The 26,653-nt window shown below is 36.6% G+C and overlaps 1 protein-coding gene across 2 annotated transcripts in view; it reads right to left on the bottom strand.

The window, feature by feature from the left end:
* Positions 1-26,653, bottom strand: part of VAPA (VAMP associated protein A) — a 63,688-nt gene that overhangs the window by 22,581 nt on the left and 14,454 nt on the right. For both annotated transcript variants that reach the window (XM_037805515.1, XM_037805514.1), the window contains exons 2-4: positions 5,648-5,800; positions 2,808-2,911; positions 2,282-2,362 (exon numbers count right to left, since the gene is read on the bottom strand). In XM_037805515.1, the coding sequence (XP_037661443.1) occupies positions 2,282-2,362; positions 2,808-2,911; positions 5,648-5,800 (338 nt within the window). The remainder of the gene's footprint in view (positions 1-2,281; positions 2,363-2,807; positions 2,912-5,647; positions 5,801-26,653) is intronic.

Here is a 26,653-nt window from a genome sequence, read left to right as displayed (position 1 = left end):
AAATAGCCAAAAAAAACTCTTGAAAAAGAACAAAGTTGGAGAATTCACACTTCCTGACTTTAAGGCATATTACAAAGCTACAATGGTCAAAACAGCATGGTACTGGCATGAAGACATCTAGATATACTGATCAATGAAATCAGATTGAGAGTTCAGAAACAGACCCTCACATCTATGGACAACTGATATTCAACAAGGCTGCTAAGCCCATTAAACTGGGAAAGAATAGTCTCTTCAACAAATGGTGCTGGCAGAACTGGATATCCATATCCAAAGAATGAAAGAGGACCTTCATCTCACACCTTATAAAAATATTTACTCAAAATGGATCAAAGACCTAAATATAAGAACCAGGACCATAAAAGTCCTCATAGAAAATGTAGGAAAGCATCTTCAAGATCTTGTGGTAGGCAATGGTTTCTTACACCCAAAGCACAACCAACAAAAGAAGAAACAGATAAATAGGACCTCCACAAAATTAAAATTTTTTGTTCTTCAAAAAACTTTGTCAAGTAAGTGAAAAGGCAACCTACTCAATGCAAAAAAATATTTGGAAACCACATATCCAATAAGGGTTTAATATCCAGACTATATAAAGAAGTCCTACAAGTCAACAATAAAGACAAATAACCCAATTTAAAAATGGGTAAAAGACCTGAACAGACATTTTTCCAAAAAAGGAAATACAAATGGCTGAAAAAGCATATAAAAATATGATCAACATCACCAGTTATTAGGGAAATGCAAATCAAAACCACATCATTTCACATCTACCAGAATAGCCACTATTAAACAAACAGAAAAGTACAAGTGTTGGAGAGGATGTGGAGAAACACACTCATTCACTGCTGTTACGAAGTAAAATGGTATAGCCGCTGTGGAAGACAGTCTGGTGGTACCTTAAGAACCTAAGTAAAAGAATTACCATATGACTTGCAATGCCTCTACTAAGTATATACCTAAAAGATACAAGAGCAGGGACACAAACAGACATTTTGCACATGGCTGTTCATAGCAGCATTATTCAAAATTGCCAAAAGATGGAAACAACCCAAGTGCCCATCAACCAATGAATGGATAAACAAAACGTTACATGTACATATGATGGAATGCTATTCAGCTCTAAGAAGAAATGAAGTCCTGATGCATGTGACACCATGGATGAACCTTGAGGACATTATGTTAAGTGAAATAACCCAGACACAAAAGGACAAATATTGTATGATCTCATTGAGAGAAACTAATCATAATAAGCAAACTCACAGAGTTAGAATCTAGAATACAGGTTACCAAGAGATAGAAGGGAGGTAGAGAGAGGGGGGCTTAAGCTTAATTTGTGCAGAATTTCTAGTTAGGTTGATTGTACATGTTTGGAAACAGATAGTGGTGATAGTACTACACTGTTGTAAGATTAACAGCACTGGATTAGGTTGGTAAATGTGACTGAAAGGGTAAGTTTTGGGTCGTATTACTCGAAGGAAAATCAGAAGATTAAACATGGGACTGTGTAACACAGCGAACCCTGTTGCAGACAATGGACTGGGGTTAATAGTACAGGTATAAGAATGTTCTTTCATGAATTATGACAAATGTATGACACTATTACAACATGTTAATAATAGGGTGATGTATGTGAAAAATATATCTAATGTAAACTATGGACTATATAGTTAACAGTAATATTTTCATATTCTTTCATCATTTGTAACAAAGGTACCATGTTAATGCAAAGTATCAACAATGGGGGGTATATGGGAACATCATATTTTTTACACAACTTTTCTGTAAACCTACAATCTCTCTAATTAAAAATAAAATAAAATGAGCTGGATTATGACCAAAAACAAAATTGAGCAAAATAGCTGGGAATAGCCAAACCTAAAATAAACTGCTTTTCCGTGTAAATTAACTCCTTCATCCCCAAGATACCAAAAAGTCTGGCAGTGTTGTCTATTATTTAATATTAATTTATACACATGCCTCTTTCCAAAAGAAACTTGAAGTGGTTTAAGGAGTAAAACGTTGGCAGAATTAAATGATTCTTTTCCATCAGGCAGCTTGTACCTATTTTCCTTCTTCTTGGGAAAACAAATGTTATAAAATGAAAAGAGCATACCAATTTTTTTTAAATTTAAGTCAAACAAGCACTGAGTCTTAGAAAGTGGAATAGCCATAACAAACCCCCCCGAAAAAGGCCAAAATCACAATTAAAATTAATTTCAAAGTAACTGAGAGCTTAACAGCTTCCAATTTTCTTATGTTCTTACATTTTCCTACTTACCAACTTATCATTTTCATTGGGCATTTCAAATACACATCTCAATTTAGAATCCATTAATTCATCAGGTTTTGCCTCTTTCCACTAAAAGCAAACAAAACCAGATATGAGACATAGGAGTCGTAAGAACTGCAAACAGGTTTCCCCTCAAGAGACAACTAACGATCGGCAGCAGCTGCTTGGAGCTGGGGTGAGAAGGAGTCTATGACCCAGCCAGGACCTGCTGCATTCCGCACTGGTCACCCTGCCATCGTCACCACCTGGTAATGCCGCAGAACTTTTTATTGAAACCTGAGAAGAGCTACTATCATCTGTTAAAATCACACTAATATCTCTAGAGATAACAGCATATACTGCTTAGCAGCAGCATCCCTAAATTGCTTCCAAGAAATACTATTTCAAAATTCTTTCATTCTTGAAATTCAGATTTTAAACATTTTTTTAATTACACTTCTCTTTGAGGGCTAAACAAAACCAACAGTTTAAACAATATTCCCCAAAATACATTCTGTTCAAACTCTAGACTTACCACAGCTTCCATATCTGAAGTGTTTGGTGGAGCAAAAATTGTCTGTACCATGAATTTGTGTTTACTCTTCTCATTTGGATCATAGTCAAAAGGCTGCAGCATTACTAAATAAGAAGAAAGAACACATTACACTGTCTTCTGCATTTGTTTGCCTATCATTTCTATACCTCATTCACTAACATGAAAATTTAAAGACAACCAGGAAGGGTTCAAGAAACCAAACACTGGATTTACATAAAAAAAATCTAGAATCCGCTTTACAGAATACAATTATTCTTACATTGTCCATCTTTTTGACTTGCCAAGTCTTTAACAATCCACAAAATTAACAAATGGCTATTAAAAAATAAATATGAAACTATGGCACCTATATGAATGTTTTCAAGCAACAAATTATTTCTCTCTAAAATGAATTTTAAATCAACACCTAGTCAACTTGTACAGCTCTGACTCTAAGAAAACAGAGTATGTGGGTGGGGATGTGTATATAAATGTTTTAGATTATGGTCCCAATAATTTTTTTTCTAAGCATTTATGACTTTCAGTAGCCTATACAGGAGTTTTTAAAGGCTCAATGTGATTTTGAGTCATGCTAAATTTGTGCAATATAAATATAAGAGTTAAAAAATGAATGAACAATTATACAAAATACATGTATGTTATTGTGGAAAGTACTTCCCTGCTAATATTTAGATTCTTTCTAAAGTATATCTACTTCTATACATATATATATATATATGCACTTTATGCAGTTAAGTACATAAAAGACAATATGCAATTAAGCAAATATATCTATGAGGTATACTTGAGAGGTCCATTAATTAGTTTAAAAAATTGTCAAAGGGGGCTGAATATATATCAGCAGAACATGCATGAATTCAGATAAAGTACAATAAAAGTCAATGTACAACCTTCACTGAGCAATTACTGTAGGCTAATTACTATTAATTAAAAATTTGAAGATAAAAAGAAAACTTAATACATGGTTGTAACTTCATGATGGTTATATTCCAATTAAGGTTCCACACCATGTAACATGAGAAAGACAATAAAAAGCAATATACAAATATGTACAAATTAAAAAGCAAACCCCTAATATGGACTGCTAAAAGGAGAGAGAAACAAACAAACAAACAAACAAGAGTGTGTAGCACAGAGGGCTAACCAGGGAAGGCTGCTGGAGGAAGCATGTTTGAATAACTCTGTATCATGTATGAAAATGTACTACAGCAAAACTTGGAAGCTCTCAATTCTGATGCAGGAGAGGAATCTGAGGACATGCTGTGCAATTAAGGACTAGATTGTCTGTAGTTTATTAACAAGTCAGGTGCTCAATACAAGGAGTTTATGTGGGTGAAAGTGCTTTGAAACGTACAGTTTCTTAAGAAACTGTTAATACAGTAAAACTTCATCAACCCAGAACCCTCAAAGAGAAAGTCATTCTGACTAGTTTCATAGATTCCTACTGTTTGCACCAAAAACTGTTTTTAACCATGTAGACAGAAGGAATTCTATCTTCTTCCAATTTAATTAAAGGTCTAAGAATAGAGAGCAACATCCCAGCATGCATGCACTCATTCCTTTAACTCTTATTTCCCATGCATATTTCCCAGGAACTAAAGAATTGGACTAAGATATCAACTTCACAAATACGAAAGTATTCTTCCCAGGCCTCCTGACCTCAAGACTCAATAAAAACATCTTTCTAGGGCCACCCAGCTTCTGAGCTTCAGACTACAGCTGAAGAAGTTGTCACTATAGCTTGCCCTTCATCACTCTTGCAGTCAGCTTCCACTTCTAAATATTTTTGATGGGCCTGCTCTAGGCTCTCACTCTTTGCATAATTTGGTATTTTTAATCTGCTATGGACTTGAAAACCAGACAACCGATACAGAATTATTATAATACATTAGGAGTCTTATCAGGATCACCCATGCAGGTTTGTTTTTGTCTGTTTGTTTAATACACATGCCCAGGCCATGCACCTAGAGATTCTGGTCATGAAGAGGTCCAAGGATGGTGTGAGCCACAGTGGGAGGTAAGAACCACTGCTATAAAACAGGAGGAAATGATCTCTGCATGAGGCCTGCAGGAGGGGTTCTTCTCTGAGGAAGACACGCCGGCTACAACTCATGGACTCTGAAAACATACTCGCACACCTGCTTCCTATCTCTCAGCTCTACCTGGTAACAGTCAAGGAGCACTGTTTCCGGCTTTAAGGAAAGAAAGGAACAGATAACAGAGGGCACCCGCACAGACTCCACGGCAGGAGAGAGAAGACCTTACATGGCAGGGACCGAGCAGCTTCTTCAACCATAAGCAAATCCGCTCAAGTCTGCCAGGGCAGAACACTACCAGCTCTTGCAGTGAAAAGGAGAAAGACTCTTCTGATTGGTTGCAATAGGCAACAAAGAGGAACCATGTATGTTAAGCTAAAAAATGGGAAGAATGTAACATGTAACAAAAGCTAGAGGTTTGAATGATCAGTCACAAAAACAGTTTCATATTTCAAAAATAAATATAACTATAGAAAATGTGGTGGTGAGCTATAGAGATAATGAATAGATAAAAAAGTTTAAACTGACAAGAGCTACTTATTACTTATAAGTAATTACTAATAATTACTTATTAATTGCCCACACTTCCACAAGGATATAAGAAAAGGGTGAGAAATTTTCTGCAACAGTTTGTGTATGGTTAAGATAAGAAAAGGACATCATTAAAGGCAAAGCCAGAATAACTAAGAACTATTTCCTTCCCTCTAAATTAAATCCTATAAATTAAACAACCATAAAACACCCAAATTCCAAACTGAATAAATTCACGACATGGTTCATTACCTGAAACAGTCACAGTCGAGCCTGGATCAATAATTCCGCTGTTGGGCCTCACACAGTACCGACGAGGTGCTGTAGTCTTCACTTTGAAACATACTTTTCTATCGGATGGATTTCGCAACTTAAGATTTGTAGTGACTACATCTGTGAAGGGGCCTGTAAGGTTTAGAAATTAAAAAGAAAAAAATTTAACTGCATTCACAATTTTAAAAGCAAGAATTAAAATTGTATCTATCCCTATTTTATTTAAAGTATGTACTAAAGTCTTTATGAATAAATATATTAAATGGTTAACGTTTTTCTCCAGGTGGCGGACCTACAAACGAGTTTTATTTCCATCATCGTTCCTTACCATCCTTTACAAAATTTCTACAGTAAACATGTATGACTTCTATCTAAAAAAAAGGCCTTTTGAAAGTTTCAATAGATGAAATGAGTTAATTTTAATTTTATTCAAATAGTATGCTTCTTATCACATTACTTAATATATAAGGATTTTTCAGTGGTCTGCAAGCCGATTTTGTTTTACTAGGCCAAACGTAAAAATTTCTACATCTGAACACACTACCCCCAAAGACAACAGCGCTCTTGCTTCACCTGGATCAGGGCTGATTCATTCACTTAACTCATTCAAATATTTGTACACTGTGCCACATGCTCCAGATACATTTTTAAGCTTTGGTTCTGCACCCAAACATCAAATTGCAAAACAAAGAACCCAAAAAGCTGATCTAGTCCTACATGGATTAATTAAATCCTAAATCAGTATAAACTCATTTTTTTAAGAAGGAAAATAAGATTAGTCATTTTGTTCTTAGCTGAAGAAAAACCTAGAGAGATTTTGCAGATTAAGACAACAAAATGAATACCTGTTAATTTAGATGGGAAGATTAGCTTAAAGACATGTCCCAGTGGGAAGAAATAATCAAATTGCTTCCACAAACAATTTGCAATGGTACTAAAAATAATGTTAGTTTTAAGTTAAATTCAAAAAATAAATGAAAAGCTAGAAGGCTGGAAATCAAAGACTATTATAAAGGCAATCTTTAAAACATCTTTTATTTAAATCTTAAATAAGAATAAGCATATCTTTCAAAACTTTAAAAACATTATTATGGAAGCCCAGCTTGAGAAATTCTCTACTTGACTATCCCAAAGTTTCCCATTTTGCTGAATACTGGAAAACAAGCTGAGACAAAGACTTGGAGGGGAAAAATAATAGAGCCAAATGAAAAGAGGCCTTCAGAAAAGGGCAGGAGATGCAAACAAACGGATCTGCCTAACGCAGCTACTGGAGGAAAAGAAATGACTGATTTGTCTAAAAGCAGACTTCACAAAAGCAAGGCCATTAAAAGGAACTTATTTCAACAGTTAAGAAGTGAAATGATTTTATCCCATGCTTAAAAATCCTGAGTTGTAAAATTATTTTCTAAGAAATAAAGATTTGGAACTGGGATGAAAGGAGAAAGAAATGAGAGTAAATTAGACAAAAGTATGTAAAGACAGACAATCCGTTAGAGAAAAGAAAGCTTCTTAATGTAAAATAATTTAAAACAACAGACATACAAAGTTTTTTGGAAAAAAAAAATGTATAGTTTACAGAGCACCATCTTTGAACAGCTTGTTTTAATTATATGGTCAAGTTAATAATTCAATTTGTAGATTATCTTAAATACTTTGCTGGTTTTCTTCAATCTGATTAACAACCCAACATACAATGGACATCTGAGTCCAAAGGAAAAAATTCAAATCTGTCCATTTGGCTACATGAATCCACAAAATGGGTGGCTTGGAAAAGCATTTTAAACTACTGATAAAACAGATTCCATTTCTTAACATTCTCCAAGACCACATATTATAGAAAATTGAGAATATGCAGGTTTTTGTACAACTATCTTAATTAGGATTTTAACATTAGCAGCAAGCATAGATTAAAACAAAATTCCAATTTCTTCGTAGTAACATCACAAAAGCAACATTTCACAAAATTTTTATTTTGAACAATCCTATATTTTCAAAACTATGTAATTTTTTTTAATTCTTCCCCCAATTTTAGAGGAAAGCACCAATTATTCAAATAAGGTAAAATAAAATATTGTTTCTGTTAAAAACTGATTACCAAAAAAATGTCCACAGTGTCAATTTTCATCAACAAACTCCACAATAATTGTATGAATTCAGAAGAGTACTTAAATTTTATATTGTCTGAAAGGGTTAAAAAAATCTTGAATAATAGACTGGTCTTTCTAGACATAAAAATACAAACTACCTGAAAATGAAGATAGAGGTCAAAAGAAAACAGCCCACTAATTAAAATAAAATTCTTTACTGGACACGGTAACCTTACAAATAAAATGTAACATTACCTATAAGAAAGGCACCTAACAAGTGAATTTGAGATTTTCTGCTCCATGTGTCCCTCCAACCAAGCCTCAATAAGGGCTGCTCCCAGCAGACTGTTCAGAATCTGAGCCCATTTTCCTGGTTAAAATGGAAAATTAGGAAGTACTGATGACCATTAGCATAAGATTAACCGTATTTAACAGCTAAACGGTCTTGGGAAGAAACATCTTGTCCACTTTTGTGGGTTTCTGTGACCCTTTCAGAATGTGATGAGAGCTACATCCTACTGCAGAAAAACACAGAGGAAAACATATTAACAAAAATTTTACATTTGATTTTGTGGGGGGTGGAGGGGGAGGTGCATTTGTACGGTGGACACCCCACCCCCCTGAAGTCTGCTGGTTAAAAAGAGCTGATGAAACCTGCTTATACAGATTCTCAACAACAGAGGAAAAGAAAAGTTATGTAGCTTAGTGAAAGTGCTACGAAACACAATCCTAAGTCTCTTAGAGGTATCTGAAGTTATTGGAAAAGCCCTTTATGGGATGTTTTTGTTTTGACGTTATGACTGGATGGTGCTGGGGGGGTGGGGTGCCGTAACAGACCAATACACCCCGATGCTGCCAAATTTCCAAATAACTCTTCAGAATTCTTATTTGTGAAAAAAATCTCTTTATAATTATCTGAGCCTTTAACCTAGCTTCGTCTTATACTTGAACACAGTAATGTATACTTTTAATATACACTGAATTTTCCAGGAATGCTTTTATTGTGTAAAACAAACTTGAATAGGTGAATTCACCCTTTAAAAAATTATTCAGAAAATCATTCTACCAACAACACTGGCACTCACAGCACTTCAATCTCCAATATAATAAACCTGGATCACTCCACAGACATTTGTAAAGTACAACATTCCCAGAAAATATTCTTATTTGAACTTTACTTCAAAATGTTAAAAACTGTCAACACTATTCAGGTAATTCTTGTCTTACTTCTCTTAAATTGAAACGTATTTGTTTTAAGTAGGTACAATCAGCTGTCTACTTCACTTCATAATGTGTTCTAGTGTAGATGTGCCCAAACATTTACATACTGAAATGCATATTTCATTGTTAAATGTTTTTATTTTTCCTTTATGTTATAGTTAGGATATTAATTATGTATGCTGGCAGGTAATTTTATACATAAATTTCAGTTCAGGATAGTAAAGGAACCTTACAAAATATAAAATATTAAAACAGGGCACCGAGTGGAATAGCGTTAAGAACCACCGCACTAGAACCACCCCTCTCCTGCCTAGCTAATCAGTTCCCATTTAAACCAGGTTAGTGGTTAACTTCACGCGGGATGGAGGCAGTAACTGGGAGAGGGCACAAAGCTTCTAGGCTGCTGGTATAGTTCTATTTCTTGTCCTGAGTGAGTAAATTACTAATTCTTTGAATAGAACCCATTTTTCCTTATACAAAGCAATAAAAGTTGAAATTGAAAAAAAAACACTGATCCTTGATGTAACCTAAAAAACGGAAATAAAACAATGAAAAGTAGTTTTAATGAGAAAGTGAACAGTTGAAGTAATTTCTGTAGGAAGCAAGTACTCATGTCTTATGGATCTTTAAAACTTAATCCCTATAAATGCATAAAATCTTGTCATTTGCCAAAACAATTATTAAAATCTCAATTTAAATTTATCTGATAATCTAAGCAAAATATGAAAGCAGCATAATAAAGAACTTGGCTGGTCTTTGTCACTGTTCCCAGGAGATAACCTCTGCATCTTTGGTTTTTCCTGATAGGAGTATCTGCTTTCCAGGGTGGGGCCAGCCAACAGGTAATTTTCAGGGGGAAGGGGATGGGGGCCGGCCATGCTACAGAGGCCCACTACCAAGTCATACCACATCAGCCAGATATCCCTACAGGTGGGAGGCTGGAGGGTGGAGGCCAAGTTTGATCACGTGGGCGCTAATTCCATCAATCATGCCTGCAGAATGAGACCCTAAAAAGAACTGGAGAAGATGGCAGACTGGTGAGCTTTATGTTTTAGTTACTCCTCCAGGAAAGTAGGTAGAAAGCCAGGAACTGCGTGGACTGGACACCACAGAGCAATCTGTCTTTGGGCATACTTCATACAACACTCATGAAAATGTCGAACTGCTGAGATCAGCGAAATCTGTAAGTTTTTGCGGCCAGGGGACCCGCGCCCCTCCCTGCCAGGATCAGTCCCGTGGGAGGAGGGGCTGTCAGCTCCGGGAAGGAGAAGGGAGAACTGCAGTGGCAGCCCTTATCGGAAACTCATTCTACTGATCCAAACTCCAACCATAGATAGACTGAGACCAGACACCAGAGAATCTGAGAGCAGCCAGCCCAGCAGAGAGGAGACAGGCATAGAAAAAAAAAACAACACGAAAAACTCCAAAATAAAAGCAGAGGATTTTTGGAGTTCTGGTGAACACAGAAAGGGGAAGGGCGGACCTCAGGCCTTGAGGCGCATATGCAAATCCCGAAGAAAAGCTGATCTCTCTACCCTGTGGACCTTTCCTTAATGGCCCTGGTTGCTTTGTCTATTAGCATTTCAATAACCCATTAGATCTCTGAGGAGGGCCCTTTTTTTTTTTTTTTTTAATCCTTTTTTCTTTTTCTAAAACAATTACTCTAAGAAGCCCAATACAGAAAGCTTCAAAGACTTACTATTTGGGCAGGTCAAGTCAAGATCAGAAATAGGAGAGCTCTGAGACAAAACGCAATAATCCAGTGGCTGAGAAAATTCACTAAACACCACAACTTCCCAATAAAAGGGGGGTGTCCGCTCACAGCCACCATCCTGGTGGACAGGAAACACTCCTGCCCATCGCCAGCCCCATAGCCCAGAGCTGCCCCAGACAACCCAGTGTGACGGAAGTGCTTCAAATAACAGGCACACACCACAAAACTGGGCGTGGACATTAGCCTTCCCTGCAACCTCAGCTGACTGTCCCAGAGTTGGGAAGGTGGAGCAGTGTGAATTAACAAAGCCCCACTCAGCCATCATTTGAGCAGACTGGGAGCCTCCCTACACAGCCCAGCAGCCCAGAACTGCCCTGGGGGGACGGCACTCACCTGTGACATAGCACAGTCATCCCTCAACAGAGGACCCGGGGTGCACAGCCTGGAAGAGGGGCCCACTTGCAAGTCTCAGGAGCCATACGCCAATACCAAGGACTTGTGGGTCAGTGGCAGAGACAAACTGTGGCAGGACTGAACTGAAGGATTAGACTATTGCAGCAGCTTTAAAACTCTAGGATCACCAGGGAGATTTGATTGTTAGGGCCACCCCCCCTCCCCGACTGCCCAGAAACACGCCCCACATACAGGGCAGGCAACACCAACTACACACGCAAACAACATAAATACACAAATCATAAATGCTCAGCGAACTCCAAATAGAATAAATCCAAATAAACCCACTCCGAGACATATACTGATCACACTGTCAAACACAGAAGAGAAGGAGCAAGTTCTGAAAGCAGCAAGAGAAAAGCAATTCACCACATACAAAGGAAACAGCATAAGACTAAGTAGTGACTACTCAGCAGCCACCATGGAGGCAATAAGGCAGTGGCACGATATATTTAAAATTCTGAGTGAGAAAAATTTCCAGCCAAAAATACTTTATCCAGCAAAGCTCTCCTTCAAATTTGAGGGAGAGCTTAAATTTTTCACAGACAAACAAATGCTGAGAGAATTTGCTAACAAGAGACCTGCCCTACTGGAGATACTAAAGGGAGCCCTACAGACAGAGAAACAAAGACAGGACAGAGAGACTTGGAAAAGGTTCAGTACTAAAGAGATTCGGTATGGGTACAATAAAGGATATTAATAGAGAGAGGGAAAAATATGGCAAACATAAACCAAAGGATAAGATGGCCGATTCAAGAAATGCCTTCAGAGTTATAACGTTGAATGTAAATGGATTAAACTCCCCAATTAAAAGATATAGATTCGCAGAATGGATCAAAAAAAATGAACCATCAATATGTTGCATACAAGAGACTCATCTTAGACACAGGGACACAAAGAAACTGAAAGTGAAAGGATGGAAAAAAATATTTCATGCAAGCTACAGCCAAAAGAAAGCAGGTGTAGCAATATTAATCTCAGATAAAATAGACTTCAAATGCAGGGGTGTTTTGAGAGACAAAGAAGGCCACTACGTACTAATAAAAGGGGCAATTCAGCAAGAAGAAATAGCAATCGTAAATGTCTATGCACCCAATCAAGGTGCCACAAAATACATGAGAGAAACACTGGCAAAACTAAAGGAAGCAATTGATGTTTCCACAATAATTGTGGGAGACTTCAACACATCACTCTCTCCTATAGATAGATCAACCAGACAGAAGACCAATAAGGAAACTGAAAACCTAAACAATCTGATAAATGAATTAGATTTAACAGACATATACAGAACATTACATCCCAAATCACCAGGCTACACATACTTTTCTAGTGCTCACGGAACTTTCTCCAGAATAGATCATATGCTGGGACATAAAACAAGCCTCAATAAATTTAAAAAGATTGAAATTATTCAAAGCACATTCTCTGACCACAATGGAATACAATTAGAAGTCAATAACCATCAGAGACTTAGAAAATTCACAAATACCTGGAGGTTAAACAACACACTCCTAAACAATCAGTGGGTTAAAGAAGAAATAGCAAGAGAAATTGCTAAATATATAGAGACAAATGAAAATGAGAACACAACATACCAAAATCTATGGGATGCAGCAAAAGCAGTGCTAAGGGGGAAATTTATAGCACTAAACGCATATATTAAAAAGGAAGAAAGAGCCAAAATCAAAGAACTAATGGATCAACTGAAGAAGCAAGAAAGTGAACAGCAAACCAATCCTAAACCAAGTAGAAGAAAAGAAATAAAAAGGATTAAAACAGAAATAAATGACATAGAGAACAAAAAAACAATAGAGAGGATAAATATCACCAAAAGTTGGTTCTTTGAGAAGATCAACAAGATTGACAAGCCCCTAGCTAGACTGACAAAATCAAAAAGAGAGAAGACCCATATAAACAAAATAATGAATGAAAAAGGTGACATAACTGCAGATCCTGAAGAAATTAAAAAAATCATAAGAGGATATTATGAACAACTGTACGGCAACAAACTGGACAATGTAGAAGAAATGGACAATTTCCTGGAAACATATGAACAACCTAGACTGACCAGAGAAGAAATAGAAGACCTCAACCAACCCATCACAAGCAAAGAGATCCAATCAGTCATCAAAAATCTTCCCACAAATAAATGCCCAGGGCCAGATGGCTTCACAGGGGAATTCTACCAAACTTTCCAGAAAGAACTGACACCAATCTTACTCAAACTCTTTCAAATCATTGAAGAAAAGGGAACACTACCTAACTCATTTTATGAAGCTAACATCAATCTAATACCAAAATCAGGCAAAGATGCTACAAAAAAGGAAAACTACCGGCCAATCTCCCTAATGAATATAGATGCAAAAATCCTCAACAAAATACTTGCAAATTGAATCCAAAGACACATTAAAAAAATCATACACCATGACCAAGTGGGGTTCATTCGAGGCATGCAAGGATGGTTCAACATAAGAAAAACAATCAATGTATTACAACACATTAAAAACTCGAAAGGGAAAAATCAATTGATCATCTCAATAGATGCTGAAAAAGCATTTGACAAAATCCAACATCCCTTTTTGATAAAAACACTTCAAAAGGTAGGAATTAAAGGAAACTTCCTCAACATGATAAAGAGCATATATGAAAAACCCACAGCCAGCATAGTACTCAATGGTGAGAGACTGAAAGCCTTCCCTCTAAGATCAGGAACAAGACAAGGATGCCCGCTGTCACCACTGTTATTCAACATTGTGCTGGAAGTGCTAGCCAGGGCAATCCGGCAAGACAAAGAAATAAAAGGCATCCAAATTGGAAAAGAAGAAGTAAAACTGTCATTGTTTGCAGATGATATGATCTTATATCTAGAAAACCCTGAGAAATCGACGATACAGCTACTAGAGCTAATAAACAAATTTAGCAAAGTAGCGGGATACAAGGTTAATGCACGTAAGTCAGTAATGTTTCTATATGCTAGAAATGAACAAACTGAAGAGACACTCAAGAAAAAGATACCATTTTCAATAGCAACTAAAAAAATCAAGTACCTAGGAATAAACTTAACCAAAGATGTAAAAGACCTATACAAAGAAAACTACATAACTCTACTAAAAGAAATAGAAGGGGACCTTAAAAGATGGAAAAATATTCCATGTTCATGGATAGGAAGGCTAAATGTCATTAAGATGTCAATTCTACCCAAACTCATCTACAGATTCAATGCAATCCCAATCAAAATTCCAACAACCTACTTTGCAGACTTGGAAAAGCTAGTTATCAAATTTATTTGGAAAGGGAAGATGCCTCGAATTGCCAAAGACACTCTAAAAAAGTAAAACGAAGTGGGAGGACTTACACTCCCTGACTTTGAAGCTTATTATAAAGCCACAGTTGCCAAAACAGCATGGTACTGGCACAAAGATAGACATATAGATCAATGGAATCGAATTGAGAATTCAGAGATAGACCCTCAGATCTATGGCCGACTGATCTTTGATAAGGCCCCCAAAGTCACTGAACTGAGCCATAATGGTCTTTTCAACAAATGGGGCTGGGAGAGTTGGATATCCATATCCAAAAGAATGAAAGAGGACCCCTACCTCACCCCCTACACAAAAATTAACTCAAAATGGACCAAAGATCTCAATATAAAACAAAGTACCAGATTTAGGTGATGAATGTACAACTATGTAATGGTACTGTAAAGAATCGAAAGTACGATTTGTTTTGTATGACTGCGTGGTATGTGAATATATCTCAATAAAATGATGATTAAAAATATATATATATAAATGAAAAAAAAAAAAAGAGAGTACCATAAAACTCCTAGAAGATAATGTAGGAAAACATCTTCAAGACCTTGTATTAGGCAGCCACTTCCTAGACTTTACACCCAAACCACAAGCAACAAAAGAGAAAATAGATAAATGGGAACTCCTCAAGCTTAGAAGTTTCTGCACCTCAAAGGAATTTCTCAAAAAGGTAAAGAGGCAGCCAATTCAATGGGAAAAAATTTTTGGAAACCTTGTATCTGACAAAAGACTGATATCTTGCATATACAAAGAAATCCTACAACTCAATGACAATAGTACAGACAGCCCAATTATAAAATGGGCAAAAGATATGAAAAGACAGTTCTCTGAAGAGGAAATACAAATGGCCAAGAAACACATGAAAAAATGTTCAGCTTCACTAGCTATTAGAGAGATGCAAATTAAAACCACAATGAGATACCATCTAACACCGGTTAGAATGGCTGCCATTAAACAAACAGGAAACTACAAATGCTGGAGGGGATGTGGAGAAATTGGAACTCTTATTCATTGTTGGTGGGACTGTATAATGGTTCAGCCACTCTGGAAGTCAGTCTGGCAGTTCCTTAGAAAACTAGATATAGAGTTACCATTCGATCCAGCGATTGCACTTCTCGGTATATACCCGGAAGATCGGAAAGCAATGACACGAACAGATATCTGCATGCCAATGTTCATAGCAGCATTATTCACAATTGCCAAGAGATGGAAACAACCCAAATGTCCTTCAACAGATGAGTGGATAAATAAAATGTGGTATATACACACGATGGAATACTACGCGGCAGTAAGAAGGAACGATCTCGTGAAACATATGACAACATGGATGAACCTTGAAGACATAATGCTGAGCGAAATAAGCCAGGCACAAAAAGAGAAATATTATATGCTACCACTAATGTGAACTTTGAAAAATGTAAAACAAATGGTTTATAATGTAGAATGTAGGGGAACTAGCAGTAGAGAGCAATTAAGAAAGGGGGAACGATAATCCAAGAAGAACAGATAAGCTATTTAACGTTCTGGGGATGCCCAGGGATGACTATGGTCCGTTAAATTCTGATGGATATAGTAGGAACAAGTTCACAGAAATGTTGCTATATTATGTAACTTTCTTGGGGTAAAGTAGGAACATGTTGGAAGTTAAGCAGTTATCTTAGGTTAGTTGTCTTTTTCTTACTCCCTTGTTATGGTCTCTTTGAAATGTTCTTTTATTGTATGTTTGTTTTCTTTTTAACTTTTTTTTTCACACAGTTGATTTAAAAAAGAAGGGAAAGTTAAAAAAAAAAAGAAAGAAAGAAAAACAAGGAAAAAAAAAAGATGTAGTGCCCCCTTGAGGAGCCTGTGGAGAGTGCAGGGGTATTCGCCTAACCCACCTCCATGGTTGCTAACATGACCACAGACATAGGGGACTGGTGGTTTGATGGGTTGAGCCCTCTACCATAAGTTTTACCCTTGGGAAGACGGTTGCTGCAAAGGAGAGGCTAGGCCTCCCTGTATTTGTGCCTAAGAGTCTCCTCCTGAATGCCTCTTTGTTGCTCAGATGTGGCCCTCTCTCTCTGGCTAAGCCAACATGAAAGGTGAAATCACTGCCCTCCCCCCTACGTGGGATCAGACACCCAGGGGAGTGAATCTCCCTGGCAACGTGGAATATGACTCCCGGGGAGGAATGCAGACCCGGCATCGTGGGACGGAGAACATCTTCTTAACCAAAAGGGGGATGTGAAAGGAAATGAAATAAGCTTCAGTGGCAGAGAGATTCCAAAAGGAGCCGAGAGGTCACTCTGGTGGGCACTCTTACGCACACTTTAGACAACCCTTTTTAGGTTCTAAAGAATTGGGGTAGCTGGTGGTGGATACCTGAAACTATCAAACTACAACCCAGAACCCATGAATCTCGAAGACAGTTGTATAAAAATGTAGCTTATGAGGGGTGACAATGGGATTGGGAAAGCCATAAGGACCACACTCCACTTTGTCTAGTTTATGGATGGATGAGTAGAAAAATAGGGGAAGGAAACAAACAGACAAAGGTACCCAGTGTTCTTTTTTACTTCAATTGCTCTTTTTCACTCTAATTATTATTCTTGTTATTTTTGTGTATGTGCTAATGAAGGTGTCAGGGATTGATTTAGGTGATGAATGTACAACTATGTAATGGTACTGTAAACAATTGAAAGTAAGATTTGTTTTGTATGACTGCGTGGTATGTGAATATATCTCAATAAAATAATGATTAAAAAAAAAAAAAAAAAAAAGAACTGGACACTGTAGCTCCAGAGAGTTTCTCTGGTCGGCAATAAACATCTGGTGATGTGTTCTGACTCCACAGGGAGACCACATGGAAGCTCTGCATTTGAGAACTCGCCCCATCCATCGCTTCCTTTGGCTTCTTATTGTTTTTTGCTGTGAGTTGTTCTAGCAAATTATCTAACCTGAGGAGGTGGTAGAAACCTCCAAATTTGTGGCCAGTAGGCGAGAAATGCAATGTTCTGGGAACCCCTGAACCTACGGCTGGTGTAGGAGTGAGGGCAATCTCACAGAGGATGGCCCTGAACCTGTAGGGTCCAACCCAAGTCCCAGAATGGCACTGTAGTTGCTGTATTACCTCAAGGCACTAATGTCTACAAGCACTGTCAGGCACTGATACACACTTCATGTTAGAGATGACATTTCACTATTTATACATAATAATATCTCGTTAAAGAAAAAAAAGGAAATTCTACGCAGGCAGGTTATATTTACTTGAACTCTTTTATTGAAAAAAAAAGTATCTACACAAAAGATGGAGGCAACCCAAGTGTCCATCAACCTATGAATGGATAAGCAAACTGTGGTATATACATACAATGGATTATTCAGCTGTAAGAAGAAATGAAGTCCTGATGCTTGTGACAAGGATGAACCTTGAGGATATTATGTTGGGTGAAATAAGCCAGACACAAAGGACAAATACTGTACGATCTCACTGATATGAACTAATTACAATGAGCAAACTCATGGAATTAATATCTAGAATACAGGTTATCAGGGGATAGAATAAGGGTGGAGAAAGGGGAGCTGATGCTTAATTTGTTCAGAATTTTTAATAAGGTGGACTGTACATGTTTGGAAATGGGTAGAGGTGATGGTAACCCAGTACTGTGAGTGTAATGAACAGTGCTAAATTGTGTGAGATTGGGGATGAAAGGGGAAGTTTAGGGCATGTATGTCATTAAAGGGAAAGCTAGAGGATGAATCATGGGCCTGTATTAACACAGTGAAACCTGCTGTGGATGATGAATGTGCTTAATAGAACAAACATAAGAATGTTCATCCATGAACTAGAACAAACATACATCACTACCACAAAATGTTAATAGTAGGGTAGTTTATGGGGGAAAAATACACCTAATGGAAACTATGAACTATAGTTAGCAGTAAAATTTTAATATTCTTCCATCAATTGTAACAAAGGTCCCACACCAAGGCTAAGTGTCAATAATAGGGGAGTTTTAGGGTTATGGGGTTTTCTTTTTCGAGCAAAGATAATGTCCTAAAATTGATTGTGGTGATGAATGCACAACTCTGTGATTATCCTGAGAGCCAGTGACTGTACACTTTGGATAGATTGTATGGTGTGTGAATAAAGCTGCTTTAAAAAAAAAACAAAAACAAAAACACAAAATCCCAAAAGTAAAAAAGCAAGTATCTTCCTTTAATCTCCTTTCTAAATGGCCACAACACTGCCTGCCACTGAATTAATTATCCTACTAATTCCACTACAAGTGTCATTGCCAATAAACAAAAATCCCATTTTCAGCCGCAAATTCTTACCATCAGACAGAATCTAATGTATACAAATGTGTCTTCTGTGTAAAAAAAGTTTAGGCTTAAGTCTGAAAAATCTTTGAACCTGATTTCAAAATGTTTGAAAAGGTAGGACAGCTAACCCAGAAGGCAGACTGGCCTGCGCTCCTCTGACTAAAAATATTTTTCCAGCATGAAAGGTCCTTTACATTTAGGCTATATATCTAAAATTTTAGCATTCATCAGTGATTTCCTTTTCCATAGTGGGGACTTGATTCTCCGACTCCCCCACTCTTAAAAGCTAAAAACATTAAGCTAAAAACAGCTAAAAGTAGAAGCACTCTGATTAAACAATCCCCAAAATGGTTACAATGCCTTCATAGGTTATGTGAATTACTGATGATAAAGCTTTCTTGAAATGCCAAGCTGAGTTCAATTGCAAAGAAAATCAATGTTAACTTAATATACAACAATAATGTACAACAGAGAGTATTTCAGAAACAGAAAAGTCCCCAGAGATACAGCTTTGAGAATAAACAGGCAAACCTTAGAAAACTAGGTTATCAAGTTGCTCTACAATCCAGCAATATCACTTCTTGGCTTATACCCCAGAAGATCTGAAAGCAGTGACATGAACAGATATTTGCACACCAATGTTCATAGCGTTATTATTCACAATTGCCAAGAGATGGAAACAATCCAAATATCCTTCAACAGGTGAGTGGATAAACCAAATGTTGTACATACACACCATGGAATACTACATAAGAAGTAACGAAGTCATGAAGCATATAACAACATGGATGAACCTTTAGCTGAGTGAAATAAGCCAGTCACAAAAAGAGATATTGTACGTTACCACTAATGTGAACTCTATGAAAAATGTAAAATGTCTTCTACTGTAGACTGTAGGGGACCTAGAGAGAGAAACTAGTGAAGGGGGAATGATAAATAAGAACGGATAAGATATTGAGGGTAATCTTAATGATATGGCAATGTTCAGGAATGACTATGGTTTGTTAATTTTCTTGGGGTATGGTAGCAACATGTTGGAAGCAATGTAGTCATTTTAGGTTGGTTGTTTTTCTTATTCCTTTGTTTTATTTGAAATTTTTTTTTTAATTTTTTGATAAAGTTAAAAAAAAAAGAATAAAGAGGCAAAGCAGAAAGGTGAGGGGTGAGAAATGTACATGAACATGAATTCATAAAGTCTGTGGCACCCATATTTAGGCTAGCCACCCATGATCTGAGGCCTGTTGGGAAACAATTCTCCACAGATCTTTAGCATTTCTACACTTCTTAGGAGCAGGGGCCATGGCTGCTTTTATTTCCTTCTTGTCAGGATGTATTAAATAGTGAACAGCCTTGGAAGACCAGGTCTCCCTTCCGAGGGGAGGGCAGGTTTGTTATGTCCAGTACAATAAAGATTAGGTCTCCTCCAGAACAAAGGTCAGGCGGAATTCCCTGCAAGTACCCTAAGCTCAGGGCTCCTCAGTCAACCTGTGCAGCAACCATCTGCAACCCTTTGCATCATCCCCCATGGAAAACCAACACAAATCTGAAGCTCATGCTGTCTCCAAAGTCCTCTGTCTCTAATCCAAGAGTCTCCTGTCTTCTGCCAGCATCCTCAAAATTGTGGCAGGCTAAATTGTCAGACTCTCCCACAGTTCTTGACAAGGTCTCAGTTCTTGGCTGTGGTTTACAGGTTGCATGACCTCTGGATGATTAAAGCATGAACTGCAATGACTGAAGGATAAATATTTGAGAAAAAACATGGCTGACCATATAATTCACATGGCCTCTATCTATACCTCTCTCCTGGCACTTCTTTCTATCTTTCATTATTTATGTACATGTCCTATCTTACCCAACTAGACTATAAGCTCCTTGAGAAGAAACACTTCATTCATCCCTGAATGACCTGGAATAATTAGCATAAGCCTTAGGTCATCCTAGCTGCTAAATACATATCACCAAAGTAATGATGAATGGTGACATGGATTCTTCATGATCAATGTGCAACAACCAACAACGAAAATGTCAGAAGAAAGGTATGTTTTGTTTTAAACGCTATGACTGTAGGTCTTTAACAATCATTATTCCAACTACTACATGCTGACTCCTTCATCCTACTTCCCCTCCTACTGCAGCAGAAAAGGTGAAAAGCCTAATGAGGAAGACTGGATGCTCAGCTCAACTGCCTAAATAACGCAGCATGGCAGTACAGGTGATGACTACAATAAGTTCCCAAAGGTTTAGCAAGATCAACAAACGTACCATTAATCAGCTTCCCATGTGAAATTTAAATAATACTGCAATTAAATATATACTCTATAGTGTACAGAATATCTACTAGAAATTTCTACAGTAAAAGTAGCAATGGCAGCAGTAGTAATAGTAAAAACAGCAGTAACAAGTTTTTACACAGCTAGTGCATACTGGGCAGCTAGTACATACTGGGCACTCACCATGTAACAAGAGCTTTGCATGAATCATGTCATTTAATCCTCGTAACACTCCATGAAATAGATACTTTTATTATTTATTATTCCCCTTTTTACAGATGAGTCAACTCAAACACAGAGAAGTAGAACACCTGTCCAAGGTTATACAGCTAGAAAGCAATCGCCATGAGAAGTCAAACCAGGCCAATCTGACTGACTAGAGCCTGAACTTTCGTAAGTTCTATATGTGTTTTATGCAAATTATCTAACTATACTTCCTGATTCCTAAGCATTCCAGGTAGACTTCTACGACATTAATATCTGAAATTGCAGCCAAATCAGTAATACATAAAAAAGATTCTAAAATGATTATTTTATTTCCTTGGTTCCATAGGTCAACACTGACCATTTCCTGAAATAAGTACCAAACACTGAGAAAATATTATTTCCAATGGTTGACATCCAGAAAAGCCCTAAAATATCTGTATTACAAATTTTTAAGAATGATGTGAACTTTATTTACCTTTTCTATACATTTTTGCAAACACAGATAGATCCATGCCTGGCATAGTAAGTACAGAATAAATATTGTACAAAACTTGCTATACAACTGGAGAATTATTTTCTGGCAAAAGAAAATGAGTCTTAGTCCTATTCAAGCAAATTCAGTTATTAAAAGTACTAAAAATATTTCTACCATAAGGACATTTCATTCAATGTAAAAAAGTCAAAACAATTATTCTCTTCATTCCTTTGGAAGCTTTTTGTGGGGAAGGGGGAATGTTACTTATATTGTAGGACTTTTCTTAAAAAGCATAATGTAGTGTGCTGAATTAGAAGCTCCGAGTTGAAACCATTAGCTAGGTGACTGACCTTGGGCAAATCACTTAACCCCTCTAGGCCAGTCTCACCTCCCTCATTTTAGAATTTAGTAGACTAAATTATCTCTAAAGCTCCTCTCAGCTCTAAAATTTTGTGACATGATTGATTTTAGTTACTTATTGCTTAACTAAGGATCATCATCTCCTTTATGATAAAGATTGTAAATAATTCGCTCCTAAACTATCACAGCCTCTTGGACACTTTGCATATAGTTATCTTAAACAGCTTAGGAGTGATTTTTATGGCATTGTGAAACACAGGCTGCTCTGTCTGGCCTCGACAATTCTGGTGACACAATCACGAAAACAAGAGGAAGAGAATAAACAACAGATTATTTTTACAGAGCAGTGGAGCATTTTGATTTGTAACATTTTCATATAAATTATGTGTCTTTCCATTATGCAACCTTCCAAAGAAAAATAATATGTAAAGACACAGAAAAAATTATTTCAAAATGACTGTCTATGTTCAAGATTGAATATTAAATGTTCATGCTACTTGATGTAATGTTTTTATTAAAGCAGAAATGGGTGCAAATATTTTTAGATCACTTCTGAAGTATGGTTCATATCTAAAGAGTTTAGATTAAGTCTTAGAATCTAAATAGGTAGGGTAAGAGTAAATAAAAGAGAATTGACATTTTGGGAGAACCTGAATTAAATGATTTTAGCATCACTTATAGATCTAAAGCTCTTGTTAGATTAGAGCAAAATACTGAAATGTGAGATCACAATAATCTTCTAAAAAATACTGAAAAGAAACATACAGTTATACTCAGAAAACACCTAAAAACAATGCCATCATGTAACAGCAGCTATTTTCAGGAGGTAGGATTGAGTTATTTTTATTTGCTTTACATTCCTCCATACTTTTAAAATTTTCTACATTGAAATGATGATTTTACAATCAGAAGGGCCATTTAAACACATACTCATATGTTTAATTTGGTCATAAAAACTTTTATTTGCAAAGATCTGGGGAACAGGGAGTGAGGGCTAAAAAGATTGAGAAAAACATCTAAACATCTTCTGGGAATTTTGTTGTTATTGAAGTTTTCAATGGGGAACAGGACTCAGAAAACAAGACCAAGAGATTCTTCTTCCCATACAGGTTTTATAAAAGAGTAAGTAAAATTTTTTCACAGGGAAAACAAACTAAACTGGAAACACACATCATGACTTGAAGGCACCCAATACCCTTATAAGGATGGCAGTCACTCCAATTCTGTCAGATTATCCCAAGTACCAAAATAAAAGCAAAAAGTATGTAAAAAGATATACAGCTACAAAATAAAAGGCTGTCAAAACTTGGGCCCATAAAAAACTTATCAAATTAAAGTCCTTTCACATTAACAATCTCTTAAATTCACATCTCAATTTTTTAAAAGCAGTAATTGAATCCAATCTCATACACATTATTAAACTCTCATTCATTTAAATCTGAACTGTGAAAAAGTACCAAGTGCTACTAACAAGGGTAGCAACAGAGAACATCCCAAACACCAGAGCAGATAGGTAAACTGTGGTCTACTAGTGGCACTTACTGTACGGTCATCAAAAATGAATCTATGTGAATGTCTCTTTTATAAAAACATAAGACACGTGTCTAGATTATTTCTATAAAATGAAATGCATCATAGAATCATAAAGTTGAAAGCATTTTCAGAAACTAAGAAATCCAAACTTGTAGAAGCAAAGAAGTTTTTTATTATGAAGAACAGAATCATACTCTTGATCTACTCTCACAGGTATCAAACTTAATAACTAAATGACTTTTAAGTAATTTTCTCTTCCTATAAAAAGCAAGGCACACTCATTATAGAAATTTTGGAAAATACAGAAAAGTGAGAATATATAAACAAAAGACCCCCTAATCCCAAAGCAGAGCTAATAACTGCTAACATTATTTTCTGTCCAGTATTTTTTTCTCTGCATGTATTTCCATTAACAGGCTCATACTTATGCAACTTGACAATGGAGGGAATAAGGTTGTCATTTTCAACCAACTTATCTTTCAAGGACAACCAGACATGATCTACACCTGATGTGACACACGATACCATCTATGAAGTACTTTTACCAAAAATATTGAAACCTAAATCTAATCAAGCCCTTGTAACTCCTAATTTATGGGAAAATAGCACATCAGACCTATCTAGAATATGGGACATTCTACTGGACACCTGACCCGGTCTTTTCAATAAGTCAATGGCATGATTTAAAGAAAAAAAAGAGACGGGCACAGTTCAAGATTAAGAAAACTCAGACACATGATAACCAAATGCAATGCAGAGATTAAACAAACCAAATAAACAACAGGCATACAACTGAGAAATTTCAAAAGACTAAATATTACATGATATTAAAAGAACTATTTTTGGTTTTAAGTAACAACAGTATCATAATTACGAAAAGAAAATCCCTGATTTCTTGATAGATATACAAGCTCAAATATTTAGGGATGAAATGTTAAGATATCCAGGATTTATTTTAAAATATTGCAGGAAGGAAACAAAAAGAAAAGCAAATACAGCACGATGTTAAAATCATTAAATTTAAGTATATGAAAGTATTAAACTTAGGTATATAGAGGTTCGTTATGTTTTTAGAATGTTTGCAAGTTTTCATAAGTAAAAAGCTTAAAACTTTTTATCGAGTAATACGTCACGTTTTAGTTACAATGAACCTAGCAAACACTTGCAAATAGAAAGCCCACACTTAGATTTAATTTTCTTTCAAACCAACTTTTTTATGGAGGAAGGAAAGGAAGGTCCATCATCATCTCCTATCTCCTCTGAAAGGTAAGATTTCATTGAATGGTCAGTCAAGGTAAGGTACAAAAGCAACAAGAAAAAGACAAGTCAGGAAGTGCCTATGAGAAATTGAAAAGGGTTCCTGCTAATGGGCAGGTTAACTAAGGAAGGCCTTACTTAAAAAAAATTTTAAAGGTAACTAGTACAATATATGAACAACAACAAAATTACCCATACTAATAATCACAACATACCAAACTCTGAAAAACTTAATCATGTTTTCCCAATTCCTTATCTCTATTATGTTCACTTCATAAGATAAATTGCATTTTCTTTTTTTACATCATATAATCACAAAACTTTAGGACCAGAAAACCACCCAAGAACCCACCTAGTCCTACCTCTGACTTTATATATGAAAAAGGTGAAAAATGAAACAATTTACACATATGGTTAGTCAGCTCTTTCAAAAATACCTCATAATGGCCCTTTTCTGGAACTATAAAACTTTGAAAACACCACTAGATGGCAAGGCAGATGAAAAACCCAACTGAGAACAGCTCCAAGACTAAAAACATGGGAACTACAAGAGAAATCATGAGTCTTATTATCCAATCAACATTTATTGGGCAATCAGTCTATGCCAGATCTTGTTACTATGGATACAAAGATAAAAGAACCAGGCATATCCTCAAGTAATTAGTGGTGTAGTTCGGAAGAGATAAATACTATATAATGTGGTAGGTGCTGTCATTACAGGTAAGCACAAACTTCAACAGTGGCCAAGGTGGACTGAGTGCATAAAAGACCTTAGAAGAGGAAGTGACTCTGGAAATGAAGATTGCCTCACAGATATGAGGGAAACACAATATTCCAAGCAAAGCATGTGCAGAAGTCTTGCAACAGCTTGGAGTGTTTGATAAATGGCTTCATACAGCCAAAACTATGGACAGAAGAGAAATGGTAGGAACTGAGGCTGGGCAGACAGGCAGTGGACTTGGAACTTTCAAGTACATACTGGGAAAACATTACGGGCTCTTTAACCAAAGAAGCAACAACATCAAATTTGCATTTTTCAAAGGGTAGTTCCAACAACAAATGTGTAGGATAGGTTGAAGAGAGCTGACACTAAAGAAAAGATGACCAGTTTGATGACTAGTAGAGAAAAGATAATTAAAAAGAAATTATCCCAAGTCCAGCCTGCTCCTTGAGTAGCACTCCCATATAACCAAAGGCCTACCTGACACCACTTCAGTATCCTGAAAGGACCTAAACATAACTAAGGAACTCAATGCCTCTAACATACCTGATGAGATCATGATCTTCCTCCTACTCCTCCAGATAAAACATACCATATCTGGTCCTCATCCAGCCACGGAGTTCCTTAGCTCAGGGAATAGTGCCACCATTCCTCCAGCTATATAAGCCAGGACCGTCCACAACATCACTACTTCTCTCTCAAGGCACGTATCTAAATAGGCCATGGGAGGCCCATTGATTTAATTGATTTTACTTTCTATCTTTTCACCATTTCCAACACCATCACACTCAATCCAAGTCTTCATCTCTTGCCTGGACTACTGCAGCTGCCTAACTGATCTTTCTCCCCTCTACTATTACTTCACATTACTACAAGAATTATACTTTTTTAAATGGAAATATGATGTCACTTCATTTCCTCTACCTTTACCATTCCCTCATGTAAAATCCCTTAGTGGCTTAGGATAAAAGTAAAACTCATACCTTGACCTACTAAAACAGCACCACACACACATCCTGGCTATTTCCACCCGTGCCATGCTAACCTCTTCCATTTTTCACGTTCCCTCCT

The sequence above is a fragment of the Choloepus didactylus genome, chromosome 16, assembly GCF_015220235.1.
Source record: "Choloepus didactylus isolate mChoDid1 chromosome 16, mChoDid1.pri, whole genome shotgun sequence".
NCBI classification, from domain to species: Eukaryota; Metazoa; Chordata; class Mammalia; order Pilosa; family Megalonychidae; genus Choloepus; species Choloepus didactylus.
This window is presented reverse-complemented; position numbering and strand designations above follow the sequence as displayed.